The following is a 13,631-nucleotide window of genomic DNA, read 5'->3' on the forward strand; positions in this document are numbered from 1 at the left end:
GCATGAGTCGACTCAACCTGATGAGTCGACTCATGTACATGTATGAGTCGACTCACAGGCAGAAATCTGGATTCTTCGAATCTTCGATTCTCTGCCTCGTTCCTCGCTCCAACCTGCGTTCCCTTGTACTGTTTGACACCTCTATTCTTATGCTATCATGAGAATCATCTATCCTCAAGCTCCCATGAGGATCTCTAAGTTCCGAAGAGAAGATACACCCGTATTACAGGGAGTATAATATTGGCTGGTGGATTCTCTTCCAAGAGAGTTTCCACCATAAAAGGTACCATGTAGCTTCTGGTCATGCCCCCAACCCTCACGAACCTGACCTGAAAACTGCCATTCAACATGATTCATGGCATCTGGATAGTTCCTTTTGCCAAAAACCGGCATGCCAACCATCCACCTTTAAGGTCTTACTGAAGATTCAGACTCAAAAGGAACCTTGGCTGATGAGATGACAAATAGAGTTTTGACTCATCTTCGTTTATCAACAAGTCGTCTGCTATAAAAGCAAACAAAATCCGACTAAGAGAGGTTCTATATTGGCAGCCTCATCCACTATAAAATTACCTTTGAAGCAGAGCCTAAGCAAGATCACAAGTGGTTTTACCCCCTTTGAGCATCAGACGCCTGCAAAGGATATTTTTCATGATGATGTAAAATACAGAACTAATAAAATATTATTCAGTATGAATTAACTCTGATCTCGCAGGGATCAAGGCTTCACTATGGCCAAAGACCTAGACATCATGTAAGACCTAGACACCCCTAACAAGCCATTGGTACCTTATCTGGAATAAACTCAAGGCACAACCCTTTGGCTGACTCCCACAGTTTTCTCTAGGCCTTAGGGGAAGGAAAACGCTAATCAACTCTCAAAAGTTCTACGCATTCGACTCCTCAGTCAAATTTTAAGCCCTTGGTACATTTTCAGGGTAAACCTAAAGCACAACGACTCCTCAGTTGAATAACAAGACCTTGGTACTCTATCAAGGTAAATCCAAGGCACAACATATGGTCGATTCCCCCGACTCTCATCGGTCATCATGGACATACCCTTGGTACCTTATCAGGAATAAACCTAAGGCACAACCCTTTGTCCGACTCTCATAGTTTTCTCTCGTTCTTAGGGGAAGGAAAGCCCTAGTCAACTCTCAAGAGTTCTAGGTATTCGACTTCTCAGTCGAATTTTAAGTCCTTGGTTCCTTTTTAGGGTAAACCCAAGGCACAACGACTCCTTAGTCGAATAACAAGCCATTGGTACCTCATCAGGAATAAACCCAAGACACAACCATATGGTTGACTCCCACAGTCACCACTTAACCATACTAGAATTATGAAGACTTAGGCACCTACGTAAGACCTAGGCATCCAACCTCAGGATTATCATTCTGCCAAAAAGGTATTCATAAGCCTTATGTATGAGTATTAAGTGTAGGTCCAATACTTAATTGATCTAAAAACTTCAGCAGTCATATGTCAAGTTCTGGTCAATTAAACGCTCTGCCAAAATAAGACGTCAGGTGAAGTAGTTGTCATAAGTCCCCAGCACGGGTCAACATATTACAACTAACTCACTTCAACCAACACCTCAGACGAGAGCAAAGCTACAAAGCTAAAAGAATATAAGCAATGAAGGCAAGCTCAAGAATGGAGACAAAAGTTAATTTTTATTCAAATAAGAGTAAACTCCGCTACAAACAAACATGCAGGTCTTCAAATCTCTCGACCAAATTCGGGAGTCGGACTTAGCAGACTCCTGGTGTCAGAAATTGTAGAAGATTCCCTAGGGGCCCCAGCAACAGGCTCGACCTTATCATCATTCGCTGATAAATCTAACATGCCTCTAATTTTCTCAACATCTTTCAACAAGTCAAGACAACATGAGACACATGAAGGATAAAAGCGATCTGGAATAGGATGAGAGTCACGAGGCACTAAGGAGGCGAAGTAATCAACCCCAGCTTTACATGCTAAGGCTACTTCAGCCTTCCTTATAGGGCCATGACACCAGTCGTCGACCACCTTCTTTTTATGCTGCTCCAAATCCAGATGAGCGAGTTGATCCTCCAATTTATCGACAAGGGCCATGGACGTCTGAAGCATTGATTGTAGCTCTTCAAAGTCCCTCCTCGTCTTTTCAAGAGACAGGACTTGATCGAGCCTCTACTTCAGCCGTCGTCCTGCGACGCTTCTCGGACTTGGCCTCCACTTGTGGATAAACTATCTCCCTTTGAAGGTCCTCGATGGTCCCTACCTACTTGGAGAACTGGATTTGAAAGCTCTTGAGGAGCTCTTCCTTCTCATCCATACTCCAACGCCAAGCGTCTTATTTATGGGCCAATTCGGCTTCCAAGATAGTGATTCTCTTCTCTGCCTCTTCCTTGACCGACTTCTCCTTCACCAGTCCTTCTTATCATTCCAGAGAATGCTCAAGTCGATTGAACAGGGCGTGTCCCAGCAAAGTCCCCCGAGCTAAACAAGCTTGAAGAGCTTAGTGTATGCCAACACTTGGTATATCCTCCAAAATCCTCCCATCAACACAATTCTCTATCTGGTCTGACAGAGTTTTAGCTCTCCCCTCGACGTCATCGTCCATCCCAATTAGCTCTTTGCCAGGACGACGAGATGCCTCAAGACCGACAGCATCCTCTTTGACCACTAAGGCCATTGTCTCCCTATCAGGAGAAGACTCATCTATCTACCCCACAATTTCCAAGCGGTTAATCTGAGTTATTAGCGGACCCATCCTAACTGGCTGGGACCTCACAACTGGTCCGATTGGATGCCGCCTCTCAACCCTTTTCCTTCCCCTTCTATCCATAATACTTCGTCTCTCAAAAAGGCGGTTCAAATCTTTGATGATGTCAGGTATGAATAGCGGAGTTAATAATGGTGGCCAATAATGACAAGCCACGTCTCTAAGATAGAGACTTCTCAATTTCTCATCCTCAATAGGCCTGTATTGATCAGAGCATATCTTATTTCTCTCGGAGTCAATTGAAATCCGACTCCAAGTGAAAGGGGCCAATTGTTATGGTGTTCACTTACCCAAGATACATATATTTACAAAATGATACAATAAGAGTTCTAGCAAAATAAACTCAATCCTTTGGATGATTCCCAGAGCTTTCTCTCGACCTTAGGGGAAGGAAAGCCCTAGTCAACTCTTAAGAGTTCTAGGCATTCGACTCCTCAGTTGAATTTCAAGCCCTTGGTACCTTTTCAGGATAAATCCAAGACATGACATATGGTCGAATCCTCTAGTGCAACTCGACCATCATGGCTAATTACAGACCTTGGTACCTTATCAGGAATTAACCTAATGCGCAATCATAGAGGCCTCGGCGCCATCGACTCATCAAGCTGACACTCTGGTGTCGACACGAAAGGCAATCTTGGTCGGCACGAGAGATTCTGACCTCCCAGACGAGTCGACATCTCTATATCTACTCAAGAGATGGTTCTTGGCTAGGATAAGATGACATTCCGACCAGTAGGACAGGTCGACATTCTTTCATGCTAACATGAATGACGTGATCAGTCGACCCTATCATTGAGGATAACCCTACTTAGGACACTCGACCACTCACTGGGCAATTCTCAGAAATGACTGGGGGGACATTCCCTGTTGCCGACTAAGTTGAGAATTTGGCCCCAGCCTCAAGCCTCTCTCCCAGAACATATGTTAACATCTCAGTCCACCTCGGACAAGTCTTATCCAGATTTTGGCCTGATAGGCCTCCATGACTTGTCGGCTCAATCACTTCCCAGAAAATACAGAGACACACTCTCCCATAATGAAGTGACTTCCTCTCCAGTCGTCAGCCGACACCTATAAGGCGAGGGATGATTCAGTATGCCAGCATGTTTTTTCTGCAACATTCTCAATCGCTTCCTAGAAAATATGGAGGCATCCTCTCCAGAGCTGAAGTGACTTCCCCTCCAGTCGCTAGCCGACACCTGTAAAGCGAGGGATGACTCGGCTCTTAGCTTGCACTCTAACACCGCTTCCCCTATGCTGGGCTAAAGGTAACCTATCTGATCCTAACAAGAGGGAGGGGAGAAAGAGAGAGGAGGGATCAAGACTTCCTCCTCCTGAGCTAAATCTAGGAGATCATCATCTATCATAGAGATAGAAAAGAACACACAGTTCTTCATCAACACAGAGGAGCTCACGTAGATCCTCTAGGCATGCACATTGTCACCTTAAGAACCACATCGGTTCCTGACCTTTCCCTTCCCCACTCGAGTTTCACTAACTTGACCGTCGGAGGAACCACATGGGAACCAGTCTTCGCCCTCTCATGGATTCTTCTTTTCTGTGCAGGGTTGACATCAAGCCCTCGTTCAAGAACCAAGTATAAAGTCGAAGAAGGGAGCAGGCTCTCCATCATCCTTCATCACTCTGCAACCATCCTCTTCTGGATTATTTTGTTTGATATTGAGCATCAACACTATCCATAGCAAGGATCAAGTCATCTTGCATGATATGAGCCTCCTGCTCATTCGCATCCTTCTTTTGTGCTTTACAGGATGAAGACATATGGCCCTTCTGGCCGCAGTTCCAATACTTCCCTTTGATAGGTCTTACCTTCGAGTTCGACCTCTTCTTCTTTGACTTCGACCGATTCCTATTCTGGTTACCCTTCTTTTGGCTTCGGCTTCTCTGCTCGAGATTTAGGGTTGAACCTGAACCTTCTGATTTAGACGATTTTCTTCTAACCTCCTCGGATTAAATCATGCTAACAATCTCGCTCAGGTTCAACTTTTTCTTCCCCGTCGATTTGCTGATTGCGGTCATGCAGCCTGCACAACTATCTGGCAACTGAAATAAAATCAATATGGCATGCACTTCGTCATCAAACGTGATGTCCATGGAGATAAGTTGATCAACAATCGTGTTTAACTCGCTGAGGTACATCGTGAAGGTGCATCCTTTTGTCATCTTGAGTTGAAGAGCGTTTTGATGAGATGCATCTTGTTTGCGGCTAACGGTTGCTCATACATCTTCGCGAGTGCTTCCATAAGTCCCATCGTCGTCTTTTCCGTCAATATATTATGGGTGAACGATTTGACGAGCGACAACCGGATTTACCCTAAAGCCTTCCTATTTAGTATTTCCCGCTCCTCGTTTGATTCCTCCTTCTTTTTTTCCTTAGCATCGCCCATCAATGGACTGTAAAGATCCTTCTGGTACAGATAGTCCTCCATCTGTGACTTCCAGTAGGCAAAGTCTGACCCGTCAAAATTATCGATCTTTGATTTGCTTTCATCTACCATGGTTCTCGCACAAATCTTCTGAACGAAGCTCTGATACCAATTGTTGGGGATTCGAAATAACCAATCGAACCCGTGCCCTTCCGGACCTTGTGCTAAGAGTTTAGCAAGTAGGAAAATCACCACAAATAAAAGAAAAAATTACAGGAAAGATAAACAAGAAAGAACACACCCGATTTAATGAGGTTCGGTAACGTGTCTACGTCCTCGGGAGCCACATCACATAATTCTTTGATTAATTGTAGAAGATTACACTGCCCACAAATAAGTTTTTATCTCTTTGAGATCTCTGAAAGAATCCTCTCAAAACCCTCTTTTTCACGTGTTCTTTTAATTCTAAAAACATATTAGGTATATATAGTATCCGAGCCCAAAATAGAATCTCAAACAATTTAGGAAACTGCAAAAACGGCTTTCGGTCGACCGGACCATGTGTTTCGGTCGACCGGCCAGAACGCAGTTTTCTTACAGGGTCTGATGCACATTTTCGATCGTCGGAGTCCTCGTGTCGGTCGACCGGACAAAATGTTCATTTCCTATAAGGTTTTTCAATTGACCAAACTATCCTTGTCGGTCGACTTGCTAAAGCGAGCTTCGCACGCTTGTTTCTTGTAGGCGTCGCGATCGACCGGATCTCCTCCGTCGGTCGACCGAACTGGGTTTTTCTAGCTTTCTTCGTTGATTTGATTCCAGGTTTGGTCTACACTCTCTATTTTCTCAGTGGCCGATCTGCTATACTACTATCTTGTTGTTGCTAATAAATACATGAATTAGTGCATTATCAACTTCATACACAGTAACTGAAAAGCTTATCTAGTTATAACTTTTTTTACTATAGTCTATATGATTAATTATAGAAGACCGTCTACATAATTTTTTTTCTTCTCATTTTTTTCCTCTGACAATAACCAACGACCTCGCGGCGGGCAAGATGTCGCCCTCGCGTCTTCTTATTTCCCTCTCCCTTCCCAAATACCAAATAAAACTCAATTAAAAAAGATATCAAAAAGTTAAAAAACTATTTAAAATATTAAGAACTTAATTTTATTTCGTTACGAGAATTAGAACATGTGCATTATATGACTCGTAGCCAACACCGACAGCTCAGGTTGCTCGTCACTGTAGCAAAACTCTCGGGCCGACCTTATGAAGTGTCCATTTTACCCCTACGTCCCCGTGGGCAAAAAAAGCCAGTTGGATGCGCTGTCGTCCTCGACTTCTGCAGTAGTAGTCTTCAAACCGAAGTTGCTTGCTCACCTAGAAACTGGGTTTTTTAGTAATTTTCTTCCCTCAAATCTTCACGCTTTTGGTCCTCGCTTCTCACTGCTAGGGAATAATTCGCACTGGCAGAATTAAATTCTCCATTTAACCCTCTCCACGTCATCCCCTCCTCCGAGTTTTCTAGAGTTTAAGGGGTAAATTTGGTATTTAAGCTTCGAAATTAGGACAGCGAGAGTGAGTTGCATTAGATTTCCGTGGTCCCCACTTCCCACAATCTCAACAGCCTGTCCTTTTAACCATCCGGACCTCGCCGCTCGAGCCATTTCGTATGCCTCCGGGCAGCCCACTCGTTCGAAGGGATTTTAACCTATATGCTAATACGCCCCTAACTAAACCATATTTGCAAATGTAGTCTCTAAACCTGTGCATCTGACAATTTAGTCTCAAATACTAACGTGGAGTTAAAAACGCCTCCAAATTTAAGTTCGTTAGTCTTTGAACAGTTGAAAAAGAAAATTTAAAATGCTCTAGTTGACATAACATTCAAAGGCTGCTTTATATTAACATGTGAATTTAATACGAATCCTATCCGAGCATCACCTACGAAGATTGGTTGATTTGAACCCTAAAAAAAACTGTTACTATATTTTTTGACGACATTCGTAATCGCTAGAATTTGTGAATTGCTTAGCAATTATTTAGATGCGGGGTATGAATTTGCAAATATGATGGATTTCGTACAGATTTAAGGTAGTTATGAGGTGGGTGTATAATTGACGATAAAGGATCCTCTTATAATAATGGATTAATCAACAATACTTCAATGTATATTAATTCCTTCGACGTCGAGCTCCACATTCGCCACAAATATAATCTCATCACCTTTGTGCCATCGCCATGGGTTCTCCGATCTACCGGCGCCGCAAAACCCTAATCCTCGGCTGTTTCGCTGCCTCTACGGGCGCCGTGTTATCACCAGCATTGTCGACCAAGCGATCGCGTCCGGCGGCGGCCAGATCAACTGCGCTAACCTAGGTGGGGTGCCGTCCGCGGTGTCGCCTCCTCCTGCGACGGGTTTTTTTTGTGTGTGTGGTGTGGCGTGTGTGATGTGTTGGATTGTCCGCCCACATACAACCGAGCTCGCCTGAGCTTGGTCGAAAGGGCTCCCTCTCGCAAACCCTTGTTGTTTTGTTTGAGAGTCCACGATCTCCGACCGGCAACCTCATCGGTATCCTCTATCTTTCGCGCCTTCAAATGAATCATGTCGGTCGAGCCGAGATCTTGTCTGACCTTCCGAGTTCAATGGCGCTTCCTCCTCGAGGCCCGCAACATCTGAATTCTGGCCTTCCAATATCGACTGCTCCTCTTTTCACATGATCCCTTCTAATAGAGTCACTCCGACTCCTTCGATCGCAGCCACTCTTGGGGTAACCCTCTCCTGGCCACCGAATTTGGTTTCTCGCCTCTCCGGCGGCAAATCGATGGCGGGAGCGGCCCGTGATCCGCCCGCCGACGACGTCGTCCGGCCCGAGCGGCGTCATCCACGGCGTCGACCAATGCTGATGTCTTCGTCTTTAGATCCGGTTGGGTCTTATGTTTGTATTTGACTTTCGGTAACCGCCCGGCCTTGGAAGCCTCCGTTGCCGCATCGCCGCCGTGCTCCACCGAGGCCGCCGGTCGTCGATTTCCGGAGGACGCCACTTCCGCCTGAAGAAGCCGGCGCGGCCGGTCCCATTGCCGGCGGGGGTGCCTTTTGGTTTGGTCCCGCTGCTCGCCGATCTACGACGCCTGGCGCCGGCGCTCGTTGCCATTGCGGCCCCGCGCCGGCGCCGGGCGCCGGATCCGCCCACCGCCACTTCGACGGGGAGGCCCAGGTCAACGGACTTCATCCAATACGCCTAATCCTCTACGGCGGCTTACAACGAGCTGCGCCGACATCCTGGTCAAACCTACACGCAACCTCGCCACCGAGATGGGACCGCCTGGTTTCCAGGGCTACTGTCCTCACGGCGTCTCGCTCCGAACGACGAGGCGATGTCGAGGCTGACCGACGGACCGGCTCTAGCGAGCCGCGCGCCGGAGCAGATAGTGTACCTACATCTGATACCGGAGTACTAGACGAGGAGAGGCATGTACCAATTGCGGTCCGGAGTTCGGGAAGGTGAAGTACGACAGCAGCTGAGCGCTGCCGCATATAGGTGGTGGCGAGGAGGCGGATGGGTCGGTGAAGTTCGGGCGGGGGAGGGGTCGGCCTTATTTGTTCGACCCGGTATATTATACGGGACGGAGGATCTCGTCCAGGGGATAGCGATTCTGTTCTTTTCGGCCGCGGAGTAGGAGAGGAAAGAAGGTCCCCGGCGGCGGAGGTGACGCCTCTAACGACGGCGGCAAGCCAAGGGGGCGAAGAAGGTTGGTGCAGCAAGGAGAGGTAAGTTTTTTGCTTTTTTTTATTGTTTTTAACAATGCGAGTAGGTATTTTCTTTTTTGATTGAACTGGGTGTGTTTGTATTTCAACGGGGTCAAGGGAAGTTAATGGAAACTAGGTGAGAGAATGGAAGGAAAGGGAAGGGTTACATCCCAATTTGGGGTAACAAATTTTATAGTATTAGGGGGTGTTTGGTTCAATTTCTAGAAATTATAGGAAATGTTTTCCACCTAAAATATGATTTCCTTGTATTTCTTAAAAAAATTATAGGAAAAGTTTTGAGAAATCAAAAAGTACCAATTTTCTTATTTTTTGTACTTTGCTTGTTTGGTTCAAAACAAGAAAATAGCTCATAACTTTATAGAAAATAACAAGATTTGGTAGGTTTTTAATTAAATATGGTATGTGTCAGATTTCTGGTGATTTCCTCTCATTTTGAGAGGAAATTGCTTTTTGTAAAATTTGGTAGGTTTTGATATTTTATAGAAAATATTTGTGTAAATTTTTTGTTGAACCAAACACAATTTACAGAAATCTCTGGAAAACTTTTAATTACAAATTTACCATTGTCAGATGTTTTAAGAAAAGTTTTCTCAAAAAGTGTGCAACAAAACAGCCCCTTAGGAGGTAAACCAAGGGGAATTAGGATGAATAACTTCACCTTCTAAATTTTCCCAAACAAGATGAATGGTTCCCCTAACTTCCCTTCACCTTTATTCCCCTCAATCCAAACAAGCCCAGACTAGTCCTTGACAAACATTGCAATATTGACATCCAATCCGGCCATTTTATAATAAGACTCGTTAGGTGAATTGATCCCTTAGAAGTTACCTGCTGGAGAGAGTGAATTCGAATCTGTTACTAATCCGCAATAAATTTACCATTTAATCAATGTGAAATCAAATGTGTGTCTCGGTATTGGGTTGGCTGTGGCCGGAGCTTAGGTTTGCGGATGATTTGGGGAGGTTTCCGGCGGGTTTTAGGGCGGTGAGTATACCGGGCTGTGAGAGTAGCGGGAATAAATTTTCTCCAGCGAGGAAATGCGGGTAAAGTTTCCGTTTCATGTAACGTGTGCCGATCATGAGAGTTGTCGGTGAGGTTATCCTCGTTGCCTTTAGTTTATATCCCTTGCCTTAGTAAGTTTCTTTCTTTCTTTTCTTGTCAAAAGTCTTGTTTGCGCTTCAACACCCTGAAAATTTTATCTCTTCTAAGTTTGTAATCTTGTAGTCCGATTTCGGAAATTTGATACTCTAATAGTTTTCAAAGTGAAGTTATCTTACAATTTGATGCCCCAAAGCGCGAACTTTGTTCCTCAATTTCCTAAAAAAAACCCAAAACTGAAATTTGGTGAGGAAATTTGTTTCTCGTTCACTTTTCTATGTTGATGTTCTTGACTAGAACTAATATTAATTGTTTTTGCATGTTATGAAACTTTGGGGGTATTAAATTGCAAATAACCCTTATGAAATATATTCTATTAGATGATGATAAAGTAATATGAGATTTTGCTGAAGAAATATCTTCAAGATTAATATGTCTGCATTATAAAACAAGTTTAAGAATGATAATGGAAGATAAATGCATGGTTTTCTACTTTATATTATCTGTTATTGGTGAAAAGAAGGAGCAATATAGAGAAATAATCTTTTTAAATCAAAATGGTGGGGAATCCTTTTCAGAGAGCTGGCTTTTGGTTGTCCAATTAAAAAGATACATGAGACCTTTGTTTTGTCTTCATCAACAAGGGATGTTCTAAAGTAGACCTAATTGCATGGGTGTTCTTTTGTTATAATTTGACTAAATTTAAAAGTACCCGTGTACTTGAACTAAATTTAAAAAACATTATAACCTTTTTTTCATTCAATTACCCATAAATTTAAACAGTTGTGATTTCGTTATGCGAGTAGAGTCTTCTGTGCCATTTACGTGAGGGTAGGATGAAGGCATGATTTTTCAACCATCTCTTTTATGGTTCATAAAACCGGTTTGCATGGGGAGTGTTTTGTGCCCTTTACTTGAAGGCAGGATCAAGGTAAAAAGAATAGGATTTTAAGATAAAATAAATTGTGATTAAGTTTAAGTTAATTTTTTTAGCACCATTGATGATCCAGATAGTTGGGAGGTTCAAATATCGCCTCACTATAAATAAAAAAAATTATGTCATTTTCTTTATTACAGCAGAACCAAAAGCAGTATAACGAGCACTACTTCTTCAAAGGGAAAATCATGAATTTTATGGTAACATGAACAGAGAGTAATAGTATTTTTTAAAAAGCAGTCCAAAATTTATGTCAATTTTTTAGCCGACAAAAGGGAGGGAGTATCTTGGGAGGCCCATCAATATGGAAGAATTTGTCATGTATCCATTTTTAAAATGAAAACTCAAATATTATAGTCTAAGGGGGGATTCACATCTCACAAAGGACTCTTAACAACTAGCCATATCGTGGTTGTACTTCAATTAAGTTAACAGCTTATTAAAAGATTTTATTTTTGTTGGTAGCAGATGGATTCTCTCTAACATTGCCAATTAATATTATTAAATCAAGCTGATTAAATTTCTCTTTTATGGTTTTTGGTTGCAGGGAAATTGCTAGAGGTAGCATGTCACATGATTGGGGCTTTTGGTCAGCGGTCTAAATTTACCACTTGCCAGAATTGAAAAAATAAATAAATAAATTTCTATATAATTGAGAAAAACGGAGAGGTGATGCGCCCATAATATTCTTTAATTCGTAATAACAATATAAGTGGGGGCAAACCTAGTGTTTATTTGTTTGTTTGTTTTGTTAATAGTAGAAACTAGAGAGAGAAAGTCGTGTATTCGTGTATAGAAGAAATGTTTTTGTTTGTTGTATTCTTCGCACGCATGAAATTTGCAATAAATCATTGCAATCAAACCTTTGTTTAATTATCTAATATGTAAATGTGAAGTATTTCATGAAATTTGCAATGAATGTTCGCAAAGAAAATCTTTGCTTAATTGTCAAATGCTTGTATGTGTATTGTCAAAGTGCTGTTGAGCAGTCAACGTATAGAACTTATATGTTTATAAAAGAAAGCGAATATTTAGGTGGGATGTGTTAATCTCCTTTTGCTTAATCAAGGAATTAGAAAGAAAATTATACGGCTGGAAAATGTGGCTATTGCTGCAACCTTTTCAAATCTGTAGTTAAATTATATAATTGCAGCCACAGATTACTCATAACCAAAAAAACTAGGCGTATCTTTACTACTTTTAACGGTACATAAAAACAATTCAGTGTAAATTAGCAAACACGGATTCAACAAAGGGTACTAGATTCGTTAGAAACCTATTCATCAGTCATCGTCCTCCTCATTGCCATTGCTAGCGTATTCTGGACTAGAATCGTATTCATCGTCCTCCTCCTCGTTGCCACTGCTAGCGTATTCTGGACTAGAATCATATTCTTTGGACTCTTCGTCTTCATCTGGATCCGGTTCATCATCGGAACGTTGATGATAGCCTGGATAATAATCTACATCATCATCTACTGCGGGATCTTTCTCCTGTTGCTGCTGCTGTGAATGTGGCAAACTGTCTTCTTTGTCCTCTTTATTATCATCCGTGTCATTAGCATTGCCATTAGTATTGTTATCATTACTTGGATCATCATTAGCCGGATCCATTGCACCTTGATTGTACGTGCTCAGTTATTTGATCTTTCTAAGTCTATCATATGTCTCTAAGACTTCATATATATGAATGTTTGTTTCGATACGAAGGTGGTTGGTGGTGATATTCTCATGAACCATCATGGAATTGTAGCTTGATCTTTCAAGGTGATTTTCTTATGACAAGCCCAATCAATGCATGTCCTGTGCATGAGAGAAATGAAAATTTGACGTTGGATTATATGAATATTTGAGCACAAGTGTGAGCCCAACTTGATCCTTAGTTTTAGGTCCGTGAATTTAGACAGGAAGTGGATGACACGCACTCTCAATTTATCCTAAAGTATGATATGTGACACGTACAGTATACTTCTCATCTAAACCTAGAAGTGAGACCAATGTACTTGCAATTAGTTGTTTTTTAACCGACACATGGAGCGGGATCAGAGGCGATTCGACAGGCGACAAGGAGCGGCGTTTAGGGTTCCAAGGCGGCGCTACGTCTCCTTCAACAACGGTAATATCACCATTGCTCCTCTAGATCCTTCCTCCCTCCACTCTTCCAAGACCTCCTCTCATCCCCAAAAACCCCCTTCAGGTTCCGATTTCACCTCCTCTCCCCCCCCCCCACCCCCCCCTATATCTTCTCTAACCCTAATCACAACTTTTCTTTTCCGTCCAACTCCCTTCACATCCCCACAAAAAAACCCTCCTTTGCAGATCTCCTCAAGACATCTAAAGCTTCCTCTTCGAAAGGTATTTTACCCCTTCCGGAAGAAGGCTGGACCACAGTTCGTAGGAGACGTCCAAAAAGGCCTAGATCGTCTTAGTCCATCTTCCCCATATCTCCTCCTCATAAACCCTCTAGGTGTTTCTTTTGCGGGGACAGAGACCCCTCATAAACCCTCTAGGTGTTTCTTTTGCGGGGACAGAGACCACATAGCTAAAGACTGTTCCTTGGGAGATTTCAAATGCTTTGCTTGCAACTTGGTAGGCCATACATCTTTATTCTGTCCAAATAATAACCATCCTTTACCCCACAGCATCATCCCCACATCCAAAGCGA

General features: G+C 42.9%; 2 protein-coding genes across 2 annotated transcripts; one reads left to right on the forward strand and one right to left on the reverse strand.

The window, feature by feature from the left end:
- Nucleotides 2,789-11,942, forward strand: LOC109847853 (fasciclin-like arabinogalactan protein 18). Its single transcript, XM_020417088.1, is given in 9 exon segments — nt 2,789-2,874; nt 8,139-8,319; nt 8,322-8,423; nt 8,426-8,482; nt 8,484-8,516; nt 8,518-8,640; nt 8,642-8,811; nt 11,233-11,288; nt 11,515-11,942. Coding segments are annotated over 9 exon segments (885 nt in total). The 3' UTR covers nt 11,592-11,942.
- On the reverse strand, nt 12,251-12,580 carry LOC109847854 (prostatic spermine-binding protein-like). Its single transcript, XM_020417089.1, has one exon. It carries the CDS (start codon nt 12,578-12,580, stop codon nt 12,251-12,253), a length of 330 nt encoding a protein of 109 aa, XP_020272678.1.

This window comes from Asparagus officinalis, chromosome 7, assembly GCF_001876935.1.
Source record: "Asparagus officinalis chromosome 7, Aspof.V1, whole genome shotgun sequence".
In the NCBI taxonomy this organism is placed as follows: domain Eukaryota; kingdom Viridiplantae; phylum Streptophyta; class Magnoliopsida; order Asparagales; family Asparagaceae; genus Asparagus; species Asparagus officinalis.